We start from the raw sequence: 22632 nt of genomic DNA on the forward strand, positions 1-22632 counted from the left end.
CACCTAACTCCCATGTATACAGTATGTGTGTCTGCCCAAGGGCAGGTAGTGAAAGCTTTGATTATCTAAAAATAATGGGATACAAACAAAAAGCCAGTTGTTGCTGTTTGTCATTGAGATCGTATGTTTGTTTTTGTCCTTGTCAAATCATTCACTCATCCAGTATAACCGCATAAGATGATATGAAACTAGTTTTAAGCACACTCTCATTACTAATATTATCTCCTTGTTATTCCAGGTGTACATAGCCAAGGTTGACCCCACCTCTAGTCTTGGCCTGTCCACTGACTCTATCTACAGCTACAGTATGGGTCACATTAAGAGGGTGCTGGGAGGAGAGGCTCCAGAGAGTCAGCCCTCTCGCTGCATGTCCAGAGGCCCAAGCAGCATCACTGTGGCACTGAAAGGTTGGTGAAGAATAGTAATAACTATAAAGTGTGTAGTCCTAGATTAAAGACTCAGGATCAGGTCAGCAACATTAACAATATTTAGAAAGGTCAGTCATGAACATGATGCATATTTAATATGATGGAACAATGGAACTCATAAGATTAAATTGACTTTATTGTTAGAACACAATGTTGAAGTCACCATTGTAATACATTGTATATTTAGACACACATGTCCCAAAGAAATGTGCAGGTACAGCCTCAACACAGCAGGAGATGCTTTCACTTAGAGTCGGTCAGAATTTGGGCTAATGAGGAAAACTTCCTTTTTTTTCAGCACCAGAGTGTCTGTTCCCTTTCTGCAGCAGAGCTTTGGAGACAGTCCAGGTTCTATTTTTCAGTGCCAGGTCTAAAATTACAAAGGGATAGAGAAGATGTGCACACAAACTCCAGCTTGATAAACAGTTTTCAGGTGCAGCCCTGATTAATTTTCACAAAAGGAATTACAACCAGCACTTGCAAATAAAATTTGTTGTAAGCTACATTTATTGCATGGGCAGTGAAAACAACACACATGTTTCAGCTGTGGGCCATTACTAACTACAATTACAAAACCACCATTCTTTTGATCAAAAGCAGCTTCTCCACTGACAAATACTGATGAAATCCTAGTTAATCATGATTCATCATCACAGGTTTTGCATTAGCTATCGTGTGCAATGTTTTCTCGAGGTGTTAAATGGTCTGATCCTGGTCTGCAGAGTGCAAATCCTCATGTATGTCTGCTTATCAAAGCAACTGCATTTGGGCCTGTCTGTCTTTCTGTCTCTAAGACACAGTACACTGTGGTTTAAGCTGGGCTTTGGTTGCGTCAGAAGTCATGCTCATTAAACTGACCGGCTGTGCTCTCCCAAGACCAAAGTCTTACCTCAGAGGACCTAATAGCAGCATCCCAAATGGACTCAGAGTTCACCTTGCTTGAACTGATAAACTAAACAATAAAGTATATATGCTTTTCTGGAAATATGTAGCTAGAAAACCCTTTCATTTTTTCACTGCCTTTCATTTGGTCTTATATAGAGATTCAGATTCAGATTTAATTACTCTAGAACACACATTGTGGGATGAAGTACAAACTTAAAACAACAGTACAGTAGTAGACAGTCAGGATAGATTTTTTTAAACTCAAACCAAGTCATTTAAACAGGCAAAACATTACTCAGCAAGGCACCTAGTTTACATACTGGCCTTGGTTTATCTTTGGTTTGTCTATAAAAATGATTTGAGTTTAAACATAGATGGATGTTTTACCAAGAATTTGGGGAGGTGCTTCTTTCTATTGTCTACAATGTTTGTGTTTTTACTTTCAAACAAAACATGTTATCCATTCCCCAGGCAATTATTGCCTTCCAGACCTTTATATGCCCCTGTTTTAGGAATTCTGTTATTTCACACTGGAAAATTACAGATAGCCTGGCCGTATGTCCTGTAGGTACTTTTCATATTTAAACTCCTCTTTAAATTTCAATGAAAATCACACAATAACATACCCTGCTCATAATGCCACTTCAGCAAAAATTGGTCTTTTAACCTCTGCGCAAGTGCTAGCTTCACACCTCTGATCCACCCAAAGGTAGGAGGAACCACATTCATCTAGTATTTGCCAGACAAACATCATCCATGGTGATACATATGCCCTAGAGATATACAAATTGAATAAACAATTACACTTTGCCCAGCTTAGTAGATCTTGTTTCAACACCAATACATTATGGGTATCTTTCTAACTCTCTATACATCATATTATTAGAAGCTGTCATTTTAACTTTCAGTGTATGCTTCAGCAGGTTCACATGTAACCTCTCTAAAATGGTTGTCTTCTCAAAACCCAATACTTCACATGCATACAACAAAACTGGAAACACAAGCCTGTCAGAAAGCTTAGTCTAATATCTACTGGTAAATAAGACTTCCTAAATGTAAAGCAAAAATAGCTCTAGAGGCCTGATTCATCCATCCATTAGTTGTACTGCTGTTTATGCATCCTATTCCTAAAAACAAATAACACATTTGATCAATCGCTTTCAATCGCTGCTGAAGCCTGTCTCTTGTTGTAGCCATAATGATATTGTCATCTGTGTACATTCATACCATAAGTTTAACATAAGTATCTGTCATAGTGTCACAACATCTAGCATACATACAGCCTTTAGTTTTTCACCATCAGCACTGATGTATGTGAGCTATATCTAAATTATATTCTAGGGCTGGGCATTATGGCATTATCAAAATCAACCTCTGAATACCTCAATATTGATATTGTGACAATATTGCAGGGATGATTGCTGGTTATTTCATAAGATCTTTACACAAAAGAGATTTCTGATAAACAGTTGCTAGTAATGTAGACATGATGACCAAGCAAGTAGAGGCAAATAATAAACCAGCTGAACAGACTTGAGTTTGGAAAATTTCATCCATTTATTGCAATGTAGCCTTTAAAACCAGGGAAAGACACTTACTCCATATGATATACAAAATCCCAGATTCTGTCTGGTCTCGTGTCACGCTATTGATATAATATTGATATATCGCCCCGTCTTTGTATGATCCCAAAATAAGGGTATGGTTAGAAGGGTAGTGCATATGTAGAGCCCTTTAGTGAGTTTTAAGCCAAGGTACTATTGGTGAGTATGAAAAGAATGGAGTGCTTGGTCGGTAGTCGACCCCTCTCCACCTTTTGCATGCAGGAATGCAGGGAGGCAGTGTTGGGAGAGCAGGGGCTGTCCAGACAGGCTTTGAGGTAACATGATCTCAGTGCAGCCTGGTGTCAGCCAGGCCCAGCTGGTCTACAAGCCTCAGACACTCAGACCCCGTCGATGTAAAGGAGGAATGGGGGTGATGATACGTTACACTTCTTTAGGCTGGTGGGTGGTGCAGACTCCCTATGCTTGATGCAAAGCTATTTTCAGAGCAGACCATTGGAACTCTGAGTTGTTTATGAAGGACATGCGAGGTGATGTAAATCTGTTACCAGTACATATTCTTACTCAAAGCCCTCCGTTTCAAATGTACATCGTGTGTAGGATATGAGAGTAATAAACGTTACTCTCGCATGCAACTTGTCACGTGTGTCCTAAATATCAACAGCGTCACAAAGACAAATTCCTAATGGTACCTGCTAACTACTAGTTAGCAGGTATTAGTTTTAACTCCATTGTTTATAACGATGCAATGTCCTTTCCACCTACCTTTCTCAAGGTTTGAAGGAGAAGTGTGTGGACAGCCTGGTATTTGAGACCCTCATTCCCAAGCCTATGATGCAACACTACATCAGCTTGCTACTCAAGCACCGCCGTCTTATCCTGTCGGGGCCCAGCGGCACGGGTAAGACCTACCTCACTTCCCGGCTGGCTGAGTACCTGGTGGACCGCAGTGCCCGCGAAGTCACAGATGGCATTGTGGTCACTTTCAACATGCACCGCCAGTCATGCAAGGTGAGCAAGATTGATATCCCATAAGAGAGTTCAACAATATGGATGATTTGGTACGTCATGTTGTTGACTTAGATCATCATCTCAACGTCTGACCTTCTATTTTCAGGATCTACAGCTCTATCTTTCAAACCTGGCCAATCAAATTGATCGGGAAACCAGCACATCAGAAATACCATTAGTGGTTATCCTGGATGATATTCATGATGCTGCTGCTATCAGTGAACTTGTCAATGGTGCACTCACTTGCAAATATCACAAATGGTAAACTCCATGTACACACTAACCTAAATTTAAAATGTCATGTTTTAAAATGGTTACAAGGGTTATTTCTATGCTTGTTTATAACCTGGACTTGTGTGATATTGCTCCCTCTTTCAGTCCTTATATTATTGGAACAAGCAATCAGCCAGTGAAGATGACTGCTAACCATGGCTTGCATCTCAGCTTCAGGTGAGAGATCAGTTTAAGAAACTAGTTCTCAGAGCTTTTCCTTCTCATGGAATATTGCATTGTGCATAAACATTCCTCGTGCTGAGACTTGGATTCTGTATGAAACTCACTCTGTTGTTAGCAAGTCAATGCAGTAAAAATATCTTTGTGCACGTCAGTTATTTGATATAGTCACATATTCTTATGTGAACTGAACTGCATTATAGAAATTGATTTTATTCAGTACCGTAAACAACTGTACACACTTTACTTGTTGTGGTGTCCTTATTTTGAACCTGGCTGGGAGTCATCTAGCCATCAACAAAAATATCAAGTGATAATGAACCTCATCCAGTCGTAGCCAAGTGTGACATGGAGTGAGGAAGAAACAAACTCTAAAAGAGAGAGATCAGTATTTATGGGTTTGACAGCTGAATGGGGGATACCCGGTCAAAATATGGCCAGTGTAATTTGTTAAAAATCTCAATCAACTTGATTCTTTATGTTTGAATCACTACAATCATATTTTGCACCGCTTTCATGGGCTCCCTAATTCCAATCATTACAACTCTATGGGTTTGACATCAATGGCAAACCCAAGGTTCAGCATTGTTGAAAATAAAAGCTAAGATGACTAATACCAGTGTGTATTTTAATGACTTTGTGTATATCCTTTTTTTCAACCTAGGATGGTGACCTTCTCCAATAACGTGGAGCCAGCCAATGGCTTCCTGGTACGCTACCTGCACAGGAAGCTCATGGAGGCTGAGAATGAGAGGAGTTTGACCAATGAGGACCTGATCAGGGTGCTGGATTGGTTGCCCAAACTGTGGTATCACCTGCACACCTTCTTGGAGAAGCACAGCACATCTGACTTCCTCATTGGTACGAAACAGTGTGATCGTGACAGGGAAGCTGAAAGGGGATGGCTTTTGGGACTCGACTATTCTAAAAACAATGAACAGCTGTTTGATTTTGCTGGTATTAATAGCTTATTTGTATGAATCGTGTACTTTTTCTCAGTGTGTCCTCATTCTCCTCCTATTGTCTCCTCAGGCCCTTGCTTTTTCCTCTCCTGCCCGGTCACAGTAGATGAGTTTCGTTCGTGGTTCATCGACCTTTGGAACCATTCCATTATCCCTTACCTTCAAGAGGGGGCCAAGGACGGGATCAAGGTTAGACACCACTGCCAACCAACTAGGAGCTTCTCATTATCGCACCATTAGTCACCTGGTCATTTAACAGCTTTAGGTCATGCTTTCCAGCTGGCTTTAGCTCCTACTTCTTTAATTCCTCAGGAAGTGCTAGTGCTGTGCTTCTCACAGGAAATGTTTTGCTGCAGTTTTGTTTCTATTTATTTTGTCATATTGTGACGCCTCAGGTCCATGGCCAGAAAGCGGTGTGGGAGGACCCAGTGGAGTGGGTGAGGGGCACTCTACCTTGGCCATCTGCCCAGCAGGACCAGGCCAAGCTGTTCCATTTGCCTCCGCCCAGCATAGGCTCTAGTAGTCCTGGACAGTCCGGTGAAGAGAGGCCTCACAAAGAGACACCGCCTAGCTCCATGGAGTCTGATCCTCTGGTAAGAGAGATGGAGTCATGATCAATATTCTTAAATGAATTTTGTCAGTTCAGTCTGGACACTTTGGGATTGCTGATGAGCTGACTCTCTTCTTTCTCTGTTACAGATGGCAATGCTTTTGAAACTTCAAGAGGCTGCCAATTACATTGAGTCTCCGGACAAAGAAGAGCCCGCCCTGCCTCAACTTTGAACACAATGATTAAATTCAAGACTCAGCACTTCAGACAGGACTTTTATTTTCTGCCCACTGTATTACACAGTGCAGTATACAGTGCACATTCAGGAACACGCTAAGCCTCAGAAATGGTTTTAGGGTGATTTTAGTCATTCCTGCTCTAAGAGCTTGGAAGTGTGATTAGTTATCCAGAAGATTTCATTCCAATTCAGTTCAAAAAGCATTGCCAGTATATTTCAATGAAAATCTATATTCTGTTAATTTACCATTTTTTGACCAGAGGACATTCTTTTCTGTTTAAATGAAATCCCTTTATCCACCACTCTTGCCCTCAGTACTATATCGGTGCTAGTAGATCACTACATGTACTCTGACTCATTGTCTCAGCACTTAGACAGAATCAGGTGATTCTTTCAACAGCACATGCAGTAGATCCTGTCTGGTGCTCAAGTGCAACACAGGACATGATGTGCTTGTCAAAAGAACTTACTCTCAATTATTGTGACTCATATGGAAAAGAGTATGACAGCATGACAGAGGGTTAATGTTTATTATAAAGTCTTGTTACATATCTACCGTATAAGTCCTTGAGAGCCAAATCTTATGCAATCCTTGACTTTCACAACCCAAGCAGGTGAACAAATGTAATGCCTTAAAACCCAGACTTCATTGTCACCTCAACTTCAACAGAGTCGTGGTGCTTTCATCAATATCATCACAGCTGTTCTGCAGTCAGAAAACAGTTATTTCTTTAACCCTTTCCATTATTTATTTCAGTCAATCTTTTTTTCAGTATGAGAGAACTATGAAATATTTAACAATTGCCAGGACAAGCATTCCCATATTCATACACTGATAAATGACACCCTGTCTTTTTTTTTTTTTATAATGCTTTTGTTTAATGAGCTGGAAAAATGAACTTGCTGTCATACTCTTTTGCATACAACTAAACTTATTATTATTGATCACTTTGTTGCAGGCAACATGCTATAATTTTGTCCAAGTACTTTTTTTAGTATTAATACCTATTATTGCTTTATGAAAGAAAGTAGTATCACCACTATTGCCATATATTTCAGGTATTAAACAGTTATTACACAGGTATGACAATATAACAACCCTCTGATGAAACTACATTAGAGCAAATGCCATTTGAATCAAATTCAGATTTTTTTTCTATAAACTTTATTTTTAAAACAGTACAGTAGTTTCAGAGCTATCCCCCAGCATTCAAAGTACTTACTGTATATTTTATGTACATATAACCTGGCTACATTGCAGTCATTTTATCTACATTAGTTGCATGGTGCAAATATCTAATATGCTGAACCAAATACTGTACCTAAACTTTAATCTTACATATAGACTGTCAAGTTTGAGGTTTAAGTTTAAACTGCTTATATGAATGTATAGATTGTATTTATAAAAGACACAACCGTACAAAAATACCAGTCATCTAGTAGGTGCTTTTGAAGGAAGCCTTATCACAAAAGTGACACTGCGAAACTGTGTCATCAAAATAGACATTTATAACACTGGCTGAGTAGAGTGACTATAAAGCTACCTATCCCCATTTCATTTGCAAGTGTCCATGAACTTCACACTCATACAATTTAAAATCTCTTTGCTAATATCATTCAAGCATATATCAACATTTAGGTAATTATGGTGCTCTTGAACAATGTCCCAAGCTCTGTTTAATGTAGAATAAAGATCATATAGATGTTCAGGGTAGGCTAGAAAGAGTTCTGTGCTTTAGAACAAGGGTTAAATAGATCTGCGAGATCATTTCTGGTAACATATAAGAAGTGTTGTTGAAGAGTTGTTCAAGACATTCAGTGGAGACAGTGAAGTCATGTGAGACATCGTATGCTATATGCCCATGTTGGTGTTGTGGTACAGTATTCATATTTGAGAACTGGTGAGGATAAAGGAGAGCGACGTAGAACAAAATATATATGCTCAAAAGCAACAATCTTTGATAAAAGATTAAAATACTTGTTAAGGTACTTGGTGTCCATTTTTGTAGTCTAAACTGAGTAAATAGATGGCAAATGAAGCATTAAGTGGGTTTATGGTGGGTGCTAGTGTTGTCAAGATAATCCATCTGTTCATTCCAAACTGTCTCATAGTCTCCCACTATAGCTTCATCTAAGCCAATATGTACATAAATCCTGTAAATGAATGTCAGGCCACTTTTGTGTGATGATAATCACCAAGCTGTATCAAAAGAATTATTTGATATAAAAGAGCAAACCTTAGTTTAAAATTTTTAACTCTGTCTTATCCTCTTGTTGCTTTGCTTTCGCACTTTTTGCATTAAGAACTGTCAAATGAGTTAGAGTCAGTAATTTGCAGCTCTGATTGGTCAGTTGTATGCAAAAAAAAAATAAATAAAAAATAAAAAATCCCATGAAAAAGTTGCAAGATAGCCGGTGACTCTCACACTGTCAGGAATTATTTTAGTTATTGTAAATACTTAAGGTATCAGACAGTATGGCCCCACCCCACCCACATCTGTGTATGCAGGAACAAAAAAAGCCTTTGGCTCGGGCTTCTCATCTTCTCATCTCATTCACTGGTTGTTGTGCCTGTTGCTCTGTAGTAGCTGTGATGTGTGTTTACTAACTAGTGTATCGGGACTATGCAGCAACTTCTACTGGTGCTGGCAATCAGAAAATGTCTAAACTTCACAAGCAAATGCAGTGTGTTTTCATCAACTCTTGTCTTTGAGTTCTCAAGTTGGACCAAACTGCATTGCAGGACAAAAGTGAAAGCTTCTTGTAGCAAGTGATATTGAGCCTTAAAGAGAAGACTGTTGGTTTTGCATTGAGACAGGGTTCTAAAGGGTAGTTAAAGAAATTGCTCTCTAATGCTCTAATGTTGTGTTTTGTCCTTATGAACGGTATAAGTGGGCGTAGATGGACTTACATTGCAGTAAATGGACGAATTACTTGAAAGTAATTTTACTGTCATAAAATGACTCCATGAAATAATAACATGGCTTACAATGTAATTATCTGAGTCCCTGAAATAGTTGGCAAAAATCATCGCTTAAGTTTGCAAAGGGGAAACTGAGTAGAATTAAACTTATAGGCCAATACAGGTTGCTGAATAGTCATATTTTTTCTAAGCTTGTTGTTGACTAAGATTTCAAAAAAAAAATGTCATGCGGTATCTAATGTCACTGACGTGCAAATGTGATGGGTTTCTAAATGGTGTAAATGCATGTAAACTCGCTGTGTGATGATGACAAAATGTCAACTTTAATGTATTGTTTACGGAATCATTCTAGAAAATGTCTTTCCTTTTTAATACTCAGATATTTGATATTTCTTTTTTTTCTAAAGAATCCTTTGTAAAACTTCATTTCTCTATTTTGTACAGGACATGATTGTAAAGATTGTAAATAAGGTCAGCATTCTGGAAGCGGCAACAATCATTGATGAGGAAAAAAAAAAAAGAAAGGAAATCATTCCCTCAGAGATCAGTATATTTCTTCAGAGTTGTGTCCAATACACAGATATGGCATGCTTCTGAAGGCATTCATCCACCTATCACTGTTTGTTGGAGTCAATAAAAACATGTTATATTTATTCTGGTGTTGGTGTCAGTGTGTCTCACTGTTAGAAGAAATGTAACTGTGCATGTAGCCTAAATCAGTCCTTATTTATTATGTATGCAGTAGGCCTCATAATCCTATAAAACATTTTAGAGAGAACCTGTTGTAATTTAAGAGATACTAAAAGTCCATAGGAATATTATGGTGATACCAATCAGGAGTTAAAAAAAAATGAATAATAATAATAATAGTATATGTGCTAAGGTTATTGTAAACTTTTTTTAATATCACACACACTTAAAGACCATATGGGAATATAAAGCAGGTGTTCAAATAAAGGTGACTAAACTCATTGTTAGCAATATTTATTTTATTACACCCTATTTATGTTAGAGTGACTTTTCATCCTGAAAAGCCTAAGCCTATTTGATTTGGCTATTATTTTCCTAATGAGGAACTGATGCACAGTGAAAGCTGATGACTGGAGGCATGGTAGTCTGGAGTCCCATAATACACACTGTGCCAGGTATCTATTTCATACTATTCATTAGGGGGCGGAGCCTAGCCCGGCCGAGCCCTATATAAGCTTGTCACCCCCAGAGGAATGATGGCATTGGATGAAGTTTTGAGGACTTACTAAGTTGGGATTTAGCTGCAACCTCCAACATGCCGGCCAAACCTGCCCCAATCAAGAAGGCGGCAAAGAAAGAACCAGCCAAGAAGGAGGAGAAGCCCAAGGAGCCGGAACCAGCCCCCGCTCCGGAGCCCGCTCCGGAGCCCGCTCCCGCTGAGGCCGCCCCAGCCCCCGCTGAGGCTCCACCCGCAGAGGAAGCCCCGGCCGAGGCGGCGGCACCTGCCGAGGCACCCGCCGAGCCCGCCCCTCCACCCCCACCTGGTAATGCGCTGTGATCAGTGGCAGGATAAAGGTTAAAAATACTGCCTGCATTCATCTACTCTGTCGATGGATGTACCATGGAGAAGTCCTTTCATCCACTAGTAAAGGCCAAGTAGTAGTAAGCAAGAAGTAGACGAAAAGCCGAGGAAGGAAATATGTGTCAACTTTTTGGCGAGCCTTTACGCATATGCGTCTTTACGCGCTTAATGCCAAAGTGCCATTTGTTGGTAAGGAATGGCGTTTGGCGGAGTCAGGTTGCATGGTCACAGCCCTGCTTGTGGAGCGCTTAACGCTTTCTAAAGCCCCACTTCAGATGATTTGCAAAGTTTCTACTCGTGTGCTAGTTGCGCTTAATCGCCTCATCAGTCTGCGCTCACCGGGTGCCACTTATTATGACAGTTATTTCACTGACAAATCTACTTCAGCCATTTACAAACCCTAACAAACCAGGTCGGCTTTTTTGGTTTGAAAAGCCAGTGTATCTTGCTCATGAACCATTTCGAGGCCTCTCAGCTGTTTTAGATGCTTGCATAATAGATTTATTTTAGCAACATGTATCGTTTAATGACATAACAGATTATTTCAACACTATGCCTAATACTTACATCATCTTCCACTCCTGCTGCTATTACGTTCCTGACGCAGCAGCAGCCAAGGATGATGATGCTGATGCTTTTGCCAAATAAGACTTGAACAGTTAACATCATTCAGGCACTAACAGTGAACAGAGTCAACCACTGAACATCTGATGAAGCTTCTCCTGTTGCTGCAGGCTTCAGAGTATCTGGTGTGTGGGTTCTACATCATAACCCAACCATGTACTCTCAGCTGTGTATATGCAATCTATTGAAATTTCAAGTTTTTTTTTTCCATTGGATTCTTGTGCTCATATTAAAGGTTATTCTAACCTCTGATGTATGTTACTGCTTCTGCTACAGAAAATACTTTTGATTTTCAGTGTTTCTCAGCTTTGAACCACCAACCTCTTACAGTAATGCTAACACTAACTGAGTCTGTGTAAACACGTAAAGCTCAGTAGCACTGTATTCTGCTTTCTAGCTTATTGTTGAACCAACATATGCCATCATATGTTAGAACATGTCCCATCTGCTAATGTGCTGGATTATTAATATCTAACATTCAACAATAGCTGCTGCAGACCCAGCTGCTGAGGGAGCTGCCCCCGCTGACCCCGCTGCTGACCCCACAGCACCTGTTGATGGTAAACCAACTATAAGCTATAGCAACTGCAAGCTATGCATGTTCCTGTCCACTCCTCTCTCTTTGATAATTGAGATACATGTGGTGTGTGATTTGAGACAAATTGCCCAAGCCCTGGAATAATAACGCTGCCAACCCTTCCTTACATCCCTGTGTGGGACAAACAGAGAGTTGTGATGCACAGATAGCATTCGATTTGATCCTGGAACATTGCACTGCTCATTACATGCTGCTACCCATGCCCACATTGATGTAAATGCCTGTTTAACATCAGCTGAAGCTGCTGAAAACGCTGAACCTGCTGAGGCACCTGAGCCAGAAGAGCCTAAACCTCCTACGCCTCCTCCACCCCCGCCCAAAGGTAACCTGTTAGTCTGAGCATCACTGCCATCCTCAATGATGCGACTCGCAGCTCTTATTCTCCTCATGATACGGTTATGATTAACAATGGTGTCAGCACCTCGACTGAACCCAGACTTTGAGTCAATTTGCGGTCCTTCTGCATTTTTTGAACTACTTTTTTTTATTTCTGTGAATTGCAAAGTGTTGATTGAATTATTTTCCAACCACAATGACATTTGCAGAGCCCACAAGTGCCCCCCTCGATCTGTTTGTGGAGGATAAGAACGACACTTCAGTGACTATCATCTGGAGTCAGCCAGAGACCATTGGAGACTCTGGTCTGGATGGATACACCATTGAAGTCTGCAAGGATGGAAGTAAGCTCTGTTTGGATGTTGACTCCAGATGCACCTGCAAGTATTAGATAGTGGTATTCATACTCTGTGGAGCCATTTGTTTCTGAGAGGGACACAGAAGTTCAAAAATATCAGCCTAGCTTTAAATGCATTTGCTAATATGTGAAAGGCTTGTTTTTAAGGTACACTTAGGGTTGTTATATTGTCAAATACAATTCTAATTATATTCACCCCACAATTGTGAGGTGCATTTTAAATATACCCAGGAATGTGGTAAATTGCTGTTTCAATGTGGGTCAGCCGTATCGGTTGCACTTGTCCCTAAAGTGTCACTTGTAGATTTATACGATAGGCCACCTCTCCCTACAAGGAGAGAAGCATTTCAGGAACTGCTGTGGTCTCGCTGCAGCTCCTGCTTTTAGCCCTACAACCCCAGGCCAACGTCGGCAACAGCCCAGTGAAAGCTTGATTTAGCAAGCAGGGCTCGCTGTTAGGCCACACTTTTCAGACAGAAACTGAGTGATATCTGAACAGCCAGTCAGGAAATTTGTGTTACACATGACTGATTTTCTTTTCTATGTGTTTGGACAGCAAAACAGCATTTACAACCAACAACTTTTTTTTTTCCAGCACAAATCCATCCAACAAAAAATGTTTTCCAAATGTTATTGCTATTGTATTATAAAGCTAGACGCCGCACTTTGCAGCTCGATTTATTAATCCTCAGTCTGATAGTAATCCGTATAAATTCATTTTTTAAATTCATAATTTCATTCCATCTGAAACTTGCACATTCATTGTACTCCTACCACACCAGTTCAACATCCCGTTAGAGTGAGCCAAACAAATACGTCTATAAGTTGTATAAATTCACTGTGGTCATTTTTCCTCCCCAGCTGAGGACTGGAAAGCAGTCAATGAGGATCTCCAGAAGTCCTGCCGCTACGTCATCAAGAACCAGACCACTGGCGACCGTCTGAAGATCCGCGTGGTGGCTGTGAACGCCGGAGGCCGCAGCCCCCCTGTTTCCCTCCCTGAGGCCGTCCTGGTGAAGGAGGTTGCAGGTGAGCAGTGTCCACATAGAGAGATAATGATCAGGGCTGGGCAAGATAGCCTATAAATAATAACCCCAATATTTTTGAGATAAGACAACGCACGATATTATATCTCAATATTTTGAAATCTTCACTGAGATAGATCAGTTTGATGATTCTAGTAGCCTGTGCTATACAGACAAAATCACATATCATGATATTTTGACCAGATATATTGATACTGTGATAATATCGTGGGGATGACTATTGCTGCTTTCACAAAATATTTACAAAATAAATACACATTGTGATTTTTGATGTCTATATAATATCTAAGTGGGTAAAGGTAAATATTAGAACGGCAAGAACAGTTTGGTAAATTCAGAAACTATATGCCTTTAATCCAATGTAGCCTTTATATTACAATATCCAAAATCCCATACAATATCTGCTCTTATATCACAACATCGATATAATATCAATATATTGTCCAGGCCTAATGATGATGTTCATGCCACATATTTCAGTGCATACCAGTTCATGTACTCTTTGCTTCACCTTATAGCACTATAAGAGTGTTTATTGTTTATTGTTGATCCCCATTAGTCACTGCCTCAGTGGTGACTATTCTTCCTGGGGTCAAATAAAAAATACAATACAATTAAAAGATTTACAAGCAAAACCTAATAAAAAACAAAACAAATTAAAGAACATGTAACATATACAGTCACACATATATCAAAGAAAAAGAAAACAACAACTATCAACCTAAATAACAAAGAATGATAAACAAAATATAACAGACATAAAATACATACAGTATATTTTTAGTATGTGTGCCCCCGGCGGGAACTGGCCATGTGTCTGTCCTTGAGCTTTTCACAGTCCAAAATGACTTCACACACACAAAAAAACAGTGTTTCAGGCTGCAGACGTCCTCATTATGCCATTTCTGTCTCCTTTTTATTATCTGGGATTCAGGCATCGCTGCTCATTGTCACAACATGGGATGTATCCATGCACATGACTGAACCTGTATTGCATTACCAGACTGTTGGAGAGAATTCAACTCAGTAGTTCAAATTGCAGCTTTGACATCATTTTAACTTGCAAGAAGAACCACTAATCACATTTGGACAGCCCAGGTAGAAGAAAAAGAAAAGTACGTTAAACTGAGTTGCCGGTGGTGTTCTTTGCACTGCTATAGGCTCCAAAAGGCTAAATTACATCATAAAAACGTATTTTAAACAGCCTTTGACACTTAAACTTTGCGCGGCTGTATGTCACGACAGTATAAAATAGGATTTGTAAAGTGCAGGAGTCATCAAAGAGAAACAGCTCAGCAATGTTTCCCTCTCAGCTGTCCTTGTCCTGTTAGCACGTCGCCGCAGTTAAGAGTAATGAAACCGTGGTCTTCTCGCTCGTTTCCACTTTGTTTGAATGCTGCCGTGATAATTACCCAGCTGTAAAGTGCAAGATTTTACTGTTATCATTGTGGTGTTAATCACAGACGGTACATCTGAAGTGATTTGCAGTAAAAAATGATGACTGGACCCAGGGGGGCTTTAAAAGGAGGAGCTGTGTTACTTTGGCTCCAAAGTCAGAGATGTCTGCATGCGTAATGGAGAGCTGAGCAGGGGAGGGAATGCAACTCGATCCCAGAGGATTGGCAATATTTCAATAGTTACGTCCACGGTCAACGTCATGTTTGCTGTCAGCCATTGCAGGTGAGCCAAATACAGAAAATTCTTGTGAATGGTTTCCTACAAAATGACCTGTACTGGCTTTGCCACAAGGCCTTGGAAAAATAGTTGGGATGTTCCTGCTATTAACACAGATTTTTTAGACTGAGGGTTTGGCATTGCGCTGTATTCGCTGCCAGAACACATGCTGGAGGTGTCGAGCTCCTTTTCCGTAAGATCGATGGTGACAAGTGATCTGCCTGGAAGCCAGTTGAGGATATGAGGTGGGGGGTGGGTGGGGCAGATGGTGCAGTACATTCCAGTGTTTCCACTCTAGATGGAGATGGGGGATGGGGGGAGTGGTCTGGGGGGTCCAGCTTCTCAAGTTGCGCCAAAGTGTTTAGGCATCACCAGAGATTCACTGTTTATTTTGAAACATTCCATAGACTTTACAGGGAGCATCTTATCTGTAATCCCCTGTCCCAACCTTTTTAGAGGAAGGGTCAAGATGCTTAGCTCATAATCATATGTGGTTAAGATGTTTAGGACCTAAAGCATTTGCATTCATGTACAGACATCATTTAGTTCTTATGTAATGCATTTTCTACATTGTGTTCCCCCCCTTTCCTAATCTGTGTTATCAACCATTTTATGCTTGCTGTGCTTTTATACTTTTAAGAAGCCATCTGATGTTGATAATGATTTTATTGCATGTTGATATGAGACCATGTAACTGTAGCTCCAAATCACGTGTTGGGAGGTGGCCATAGCCACATTCTGCAGTATGCTCGCTTTATTTAGAGTCCCCGCAAGTGGCCCTGCAACTCTGCAGCACTCAGCAGCTGGTGCTTCTCACCAAATCACTTTTAGAAGTAGTCCTTAAAGGGATGGTCAATTCAGTTTCATTTTTTGGATTGTTCTTGGGAACTATCTTCATCACCTACCAAGATCTGAGAAGTCCTAAATGCCAACACTGGAATGACGTGAAGTGTGTTACAGTGTACTTTCCAGCAGGGTTTGGTGGGCTTTAGTTCCCCTTGTAGGGTAACAACATTTAAACCTGGTAAGACCAACCAGCTGTCAAGCAAAGGTCTTACTAACTTTGTGAGCAATATGTTATATTGGTAAACGTATCCTTGGTAAAATGGTGGATGTGCCAGGAACACCACAACTTTAGCGTGCTGTGCAAACGAGCTAATAGTTACTGTTACTGTATGTGAGGCCTAGTGGAGGATAACAGGTGCAAAACAGGCTGTCCATCAAAAGGGGGTGTGTGTGTTCTGATTGGATCGCGGCACTCTTACACTCTTACATGTGAAAGTAACTTTTATTCTCCAGCAAAAACACTTGTTTGACTCAGAAATCGATGGATAGGTTGAGACCCACAATATCACCTTTACACAGTGCACACCTTAACCGGCTGAGCCCATAGTTCATGCCCATGACAGTTTAATTTAAATCATGACAATAATTAAATTAATTTCCTTGTGGTAGATTTAAACCTCTGACTTTAAAACTTTCATGTGTCTGACTGCTCAATACTGACTGTTTTCTGTCATTTTCTCTAGACCGCCCCAAAGTCCGTCTGCCTCGTTTCCTCAGGCAAAGATACGTTGCGCATGTTGGAGAAAAGATCAACCTTACAATCCCCTTCACTGTGAGTGCACAATTGAAATGACTGAAGAATCACAGCATGGTGATGTAAATGCTTGTCTAATGAACCGTAACTACTTGTAACATTTAATTTGTCTTCCAGGGCAAACCCAAACCAGTGGTCACCTGGACAAAGAATGGTCAGCCTCTTGACAAAAAGAGGGTCAACATCCGCAGCACTGAGAGAGACAGCATCCTGTTCATCCGCGCATCAGAGAGAGAGGACTCTGGCGTGTATGAGATGTGTGTGAAGGTGGACGACTTTGATGACAAGGCCAGCCTCACCCTTCAGATTGTTGGTGAGTCAAACGTTGAGATTGCATTTCTTAAGAAAAAGTGGAGCTATAATTCATTTGTCTTGGCTGTGTCAAAGTCTAATGTGGCGTCTTGTTTTGGAAAATAGTTTTGATTTGGTAAGACGCGATGACAACTGTTGATGCAATACTTGATACCTAATCAGTAGTTGGTTTTTCGCAGAGCTGCCAGGGCCACCAGCCAGTGTAAAGATTGTGGATACCTGGGGTTTCAATGTTGCCCTGGAATGGACTCCACCCAGCGATAACGGAAACACAGACATCACAGGTTACACAATCCAGAAGGCCGACAAAAAGACTGGAGTGAGTAATTGTCAGTTTAAGATTACGGCATCAAATGTTAGCAGGCTACTGGGCAATAATAAATTATGTATAATGATTACTGATGGCAGGATTCCCCTGAGAAATTATACGTGCTGACTTCTTTAATCCCTAATAGCTCATAAGTTAATTGAGCTTGTCCTCATGTTCAAACAAGTATCAAGTCTCCTGCTCTCTCTCTCTGTGTGTGTGCGTTCCACAGGACTGGTTCACTGTGCTGGAGCATTACCACAGACTCAATGCCACCATCTCTGACCTCATCATGGGCAACACCTACAAGTTCAGAGTGTTTGCCGAGAACAAGTGTGGCATCAGTGAGGGCGCCGCTCTCACAAAGGACGAAGCCAAGATCCTGAAGACAGGTAGCTTTCCCTGCACGTTTGCTGATGACAGTCTTGTTTACTTTGCTGTGGTTGTCTTTGGTTATGTGGGGGCTTTGTCAGAGTCATCAAAGAAGAACATGTGTTTGTGAGAACAAGCTATTGACTGACCTGTCACCTAAGATGACCTGTTTCTCTGCCGTGTCTTTTCCTCAGGTATTGAGTACAAGGCTCCCGAGTACAAGGAACACGACTTCAGCGAAGCTCCCAAGTTCACCACCTCTCTTGGTGACAGAGCCACAACTGTTGGCTACAGCACCAAGCTGCTCTGCTCTGTCAGGGGATACCCAAAAGTATGTTATTGTTACATTCCCACTAAGCAAAAAGTGTCCAGAAAACATTAAAAAGACGTCTTTTCTGTACCTCCAGAAGACGTCTTCAGAGGGGCCAGAATGAAAGTTTTTAATACGTCTTTCCTGGATGTTGTTACAACGTCATCTCTGAACCTTCAGTAGATGTAAAGTTTCTGAAAATTTTTTTAAAATATGCTTGCCACCCTTGTGACCGCGTGGACATACACTTACCTGCCAACCATATGCTGTTTGTAAGTTGTGTAGGGTTGTTGTCGTTGCTTGGGCGGGGAGTCGAACCCCAGTCTCCTGCATGGCAGAGACATTAACCACTACGCCATTGAAGCTTCTTTTTCCTCAATGACAGTATCATTGAGGAAAAAACAGTTCTCTCGTGCATGCTGTGTGATTTATGGAGCCTCATTTTTCATTTGAGCCATAGAAGCTACAATGGCGCAGTGGTTAATGTCTCTGCCTGCCATACAGGAGACCGGGGTTCGACTGGTTGGCAGGTAAGCGTATGTCCACGCGATCACAAGGGTGGCAAGCATATTTAAAAAAATTTTTTCAGAAACTTTACAACGTCTACTGAAGGTTCAGAGATGACGTAACAACATCCAGGAAAGACTTATTAAAAACTTTCATTCTGGCCCCTCTGAAGACGTCTTCTGGAGGTACAGAAAAGACGTCTTTTTAACATTTTCTGGACACTTTTTGCTTAGTGGGTTTTCTCTATTCCCAAACCAGAACATAGAGTGATTTCCTACTAAACCTTTCATCCCCTTGCGACTGACCACCAGTTTTTCCCCTCTCCTCATCTATGGCATTGCTAGCACGGGAGCCATCTCACCGTCAGGGTTATATCAGTCCATTTGTGTTTCTAATGCACAGGCACGCAGTCGGTGGCCAGCGGGGCATGTGGAGGTTAATCTAGCTGAACTGGGTTGGTTAACTTTAGGAAGTGTGGAGGTTCAGAGAGCTGGAGCCTTTGTGCATGGACAAAAGTGCGCTCATTGTTGGATGAGAGTCTAACACCTGTGGTGCCAAATGCCTGACACTGCTCAGACCACTTGCCAGCTGCCTGACGATCTGGTGGCAGCAGACCATATTAAGGGTTTCAGACTAACCACCGTACTCCCATGGCCATCCATTGCTGTCACTGTGCTGTCGAAGTGTGAGCTGGGAATGAGGAAAATGTTAATCTGACCTTGTTAGCCTGCTGTCTGAGCCTCTCATCTCTTCATGGGCTCACAGTCCTACCATGTCGCCAAAGGAGAGTGGCAAAGTCTTTTTCAGTCATGTGATGAAGAAGTGTTGCTATTCATTGCATTTGAAGGAGAAGGGAAAAGGGAGATGGGGTATAAGAGTGAGAGGTCGCAGGGGGAGGAAGGGTCATATTCGTAGCATTCCCGCACTATGTGGCCTCAAGAGGTCTTTACCCTGAGCAGTGCGGTCACACCGCTATTAAAACTCCAAAACTGAGTGTGTATTGTGTGTGTGCTTCCATCAAAAGGGTGTTCGTTTCTAAAGCACACAAACTTCAGAAACATAATTCTCCTGGGGATTAAGGTTCCATGTTGAAAAGAATGTTAAATCAAGTTCTTCTTATCAAATGAATAAAAGGAATGACATGTTGTTGTTGCTGTTTTTCAAGCCCAAGATTGAATGGATGAAGAACCAGATGATTATTGGAGATGACCCCAAGTTTAGGCAGATCTGCGTCCAGGGTATCTGCTCTCTGGAGATCCGTAAGCCTGGTAACTTTGACGGTGGAGTGTATGCCTGCAGAGCCAAGAATGATCACGGAGAGGCCACTGTCAGCTGCAAGCTGGAGGTCAAACGTAAGTCAGGACTTTAAAACACACAGCACTGACAATTTATCATTGTGTGGAGGGAAAATGTGTTCGGAGTTGACCTTTTTATAAACTGTTGTATTTGCTTTACAAGCATTTGAGTTGTCATGTTCTAAAATGCCTTGTGTTTCTGTTTAACAGAGCCAGCAGTTGCAGATGCAGACAAGAAATAGATCACTACACTCATTCTTACAGGTCAGCCGCTGTTATTCTTTTAAAATTAATATTCTTCCTTAACTTGATGTGCCTGATGAATTGACTGACTTTAAGTTTGCTAGTAGAGCATGTCAATAAAAGTCAAATGACTATAAGAAAATGAATTTAAGAAAAAGAAATGCCTGTCAGTCTTTAAAACATGATGTTCAAGCCAGGTAATTGTATTATTTAATCAGGCTGTTACTTGGAGTTGTACAGTACAAGTTATTATAAAATGAATGTAATAAAAGCTGAAAAATTAGTGCCAAAATTGTTGCATGGATCTATTTGAGTCCTAAGGTGACATCTGCCTTCTCTGTGACTTGGTGGCCATACATGGAGGGCACTAATCTTGGAAAAGGTGGCCCCAGCCACTCAGAGTCCAAGTGGTAACGCCCATAAATTCAACCTGTAATGGCTCCTCATGTACGCAGTTAAGGGAGTTAACATTTCCTTGACTCAGCAGCAGTAAGTTCCCATTAGGTAACACTGAGAGACAGCAGTTTATCAACAGGTTACAATGTTGTGGGTGTTCATGCTCACACATTTAACCTCATCCTCTGCAACTGTTTTGACCCTATTTATATGTCAGGCTCCGCTGTTATGCAGCACTGAACAGTTTTCAAAATCTGGGAAATTTCAATTTAATTTCTATCCCTTGCACAAATCTCCATTGCTGCTCTTTCTGCAGTTGCAGTTCTTGACACCAAAGTAAGCTTTGACACCTGTTGTTGTTCTTCTCAATCTGTTGCAGTCCCAAATTAGGAGCAGTGCGAGTGAGGTCTTTACAGCCAAAGGTAAGTCCCACGTTCAGCACTTCTAAAACTGTCTGCAGGAATAACGAATAATGTTTTCGCTGCCTGGATTTATTGGTGACAGTAAAATAACTACCCTCCTTCATATGTCTTTGTGTCCACAGGAGGGTGCTGGATTCCTGGAAGAACATGTATATATGGCTGGTGAACACACTATCAAATGGCTGTTGTCTCTGACCCCTTGCTGCATGTTATCCCGTATTTATGATGATGACTCATTTCTGTCTTTTGCTGACAATACATATTTAAGTCCGTATCCATGTCCAAACACAGCTCATTTCCCAGCAACTGTCTATGGTGGCTAAATGATCATGTTTGCCATATCCCTAACTACAGTAGTGTATCATCCTGTCAGTTTTACAGCATAAATTTACTGTTCCTCATATGAGAGCAATGTAACAGCAAAGTGTTTATACCAATAAATATTTTCATTTCTGGTTTTGGTTTTCCAATACTGTGTGTTCTGGAAATTGCTAAATCATCTTAGCTTTTCTAAATCAAAGTAGGGACAGTTAATTGGTATTCTGCACTGTTAGGTATGTAGCAGGCAGCAAGTTTGCATAGTTTTTGCATTAGTGTTTATGCTACACAGAGGACTAGAAGGGTGGGGCATCCTCACTGGGCATTTTAGGGAATGCAATGGATTAAAATTCAGTTTCTGATATGTCTCTGACAAGGCTGACATAAATGTAAGTGTCCCAGTGCAGGCAGCCATTGGGACGGCCCGCTGATTTGATACTCCCAGCAGGATCAAACAAAATCCTATTACTTACAAAGAAAATTTGATCCAGCTCTCGTGTGCTTCCCATTTGGCAGTGGACCGGCAGTAAGAATCTAGAGACAGCAGCACCCCTTATTCGGCTCACACATAAAAAGGCACGTGTGCATCACAGTATGTCAGGACTTCGATAATAATACCAATCTATAACACTAGAGTTGTAAGCACTCGGTCATGGAGTTACTGGCATAGTGATATAGGCCATGGGGCCAGAGAGATCCAGGTTACTGCCAGAGCCAGATCAGTTCACACACACAGGCTGACAAATTTAGCCTGAGTGCTGAACCTTACTGAAGTTATATTAGAAGCAACTGGGACTTGCAATCACATTATCATTTACATATTTAAAAAATCAAAAGAGAAATGGAAATGGAAATAAGTGGTGCAGCAGAAAAAATGTTGGGTAATTGAGGAAAATAATAATAATAATAATAATGAACAATTGATGTGAAGTTATAATTATTGTTACAATTAAAAACGGGAAAGGTTGCAGCTGTGTGCACATCAGAATAATAACCAGTAATGTTGCACTGAAATGATCAACCTGTCTTGCTAAGAATGACACTCATTGTAAGTAACCCTCCCTATTTGGTAGTTAGAAAGTGTTCCATAATGAATAATCTGGCCCCACAGTATAGCCTGTAAAATCAGTGCCACTCTGTGAGTATGGCGCCCTCCAGTGCTACAACTGAGCAATGACATCTGTACTCAGGCTTAAAACTGGGAGGGTGGATAAGGCCTAAAGAAAGCCAGTTCCTGTTTTGCAGCCTTAAAACTTAAAAGCACACATAAAATCAATGTCATATAGACTAACAATATCATTAACACCGCTAAAAAATAAACACACTCTTCACTTAGAATTTTTTTTGAAC

The 22632-nt window shown here is 40.9% G+C and overlaps 2 protein-coding genes across 2 annotated transcripts in view; both read left to right on the forward strand.

Moving 5' to 3' along the window:
- Positions 1-9223, forward strand: part of LOC115359437 (neuron navigator 1-like) — a 50431-nt gene extending 41208 nt beyond the window's left edge. Inside the window, 8 exon segments of the mRNA XM_030051937.1 lie at positions 239-407; positions 3651-3886; positions 3993-4147; positions 4265-4336; positions 5004-5200; positions 5372-5490; positions 5697-5894; positions 6001-9223. Of these exon segments, the coding sequence (XP_029907797.1) occupies positions 239-407; positions 3651-3886; positions 3993-4147; positions 4265-4336; positions 5004-5200; positions 5372-5490; positions 5697-5894; positions 6001-6084 (1230 nt within the window). The 3' untranslated portion in view covers positions 6085-9223.
- A 1038-nt stretch (positions 9224-10261) lies between these two features.
- mybphb (myosin binding protein Hb) lies at positions 10262-21409 on the forward strand. Its single transcript, XM_030052048.1, has 14 exons — positions 10262-10526; positions 11677-11748; positions 12022-12108; positions 12332-12466; positions 13342-13509; positions 16730-16818; positions 16918-17113; positions 17292-17431; positions 17652-17811; positions 17986-18122; positions 19774-19960; positions 20114-20167; positions 20922-20964; positions 21087-21409. The coding sequence occupies exons 1-12, from the start codon at positions 10298-10300 to the stop codon at positions 20143-20145; spliced, it is 1632 nt and encodes a 543-aa protein (XP_029907908.1). The 5' UTR covers positions 10262-10297; the 3' UTR covers positions 20146-20167; positions 20922-20964; positions 21087-21409.
- The last annotated feature ends 1223 nt before the right edge of the window (positions 21410-22632 follow it).

The sequence above is a fragment of the Myripristis murdjan genome, chromosome 5, assembly GCF_902150065.1.
Source record: "Myripristis murdjan chromosome 5, fMyrMur1.1, whole genome shotgun sequence".
Taxonomy (NCBI): domain Eukaryota; kingdom Metazoa; phylum Chordata; class Actinopteri; order Holocentriformes; family Holocentridae; genus Myripristis; species Myripristis murdjan.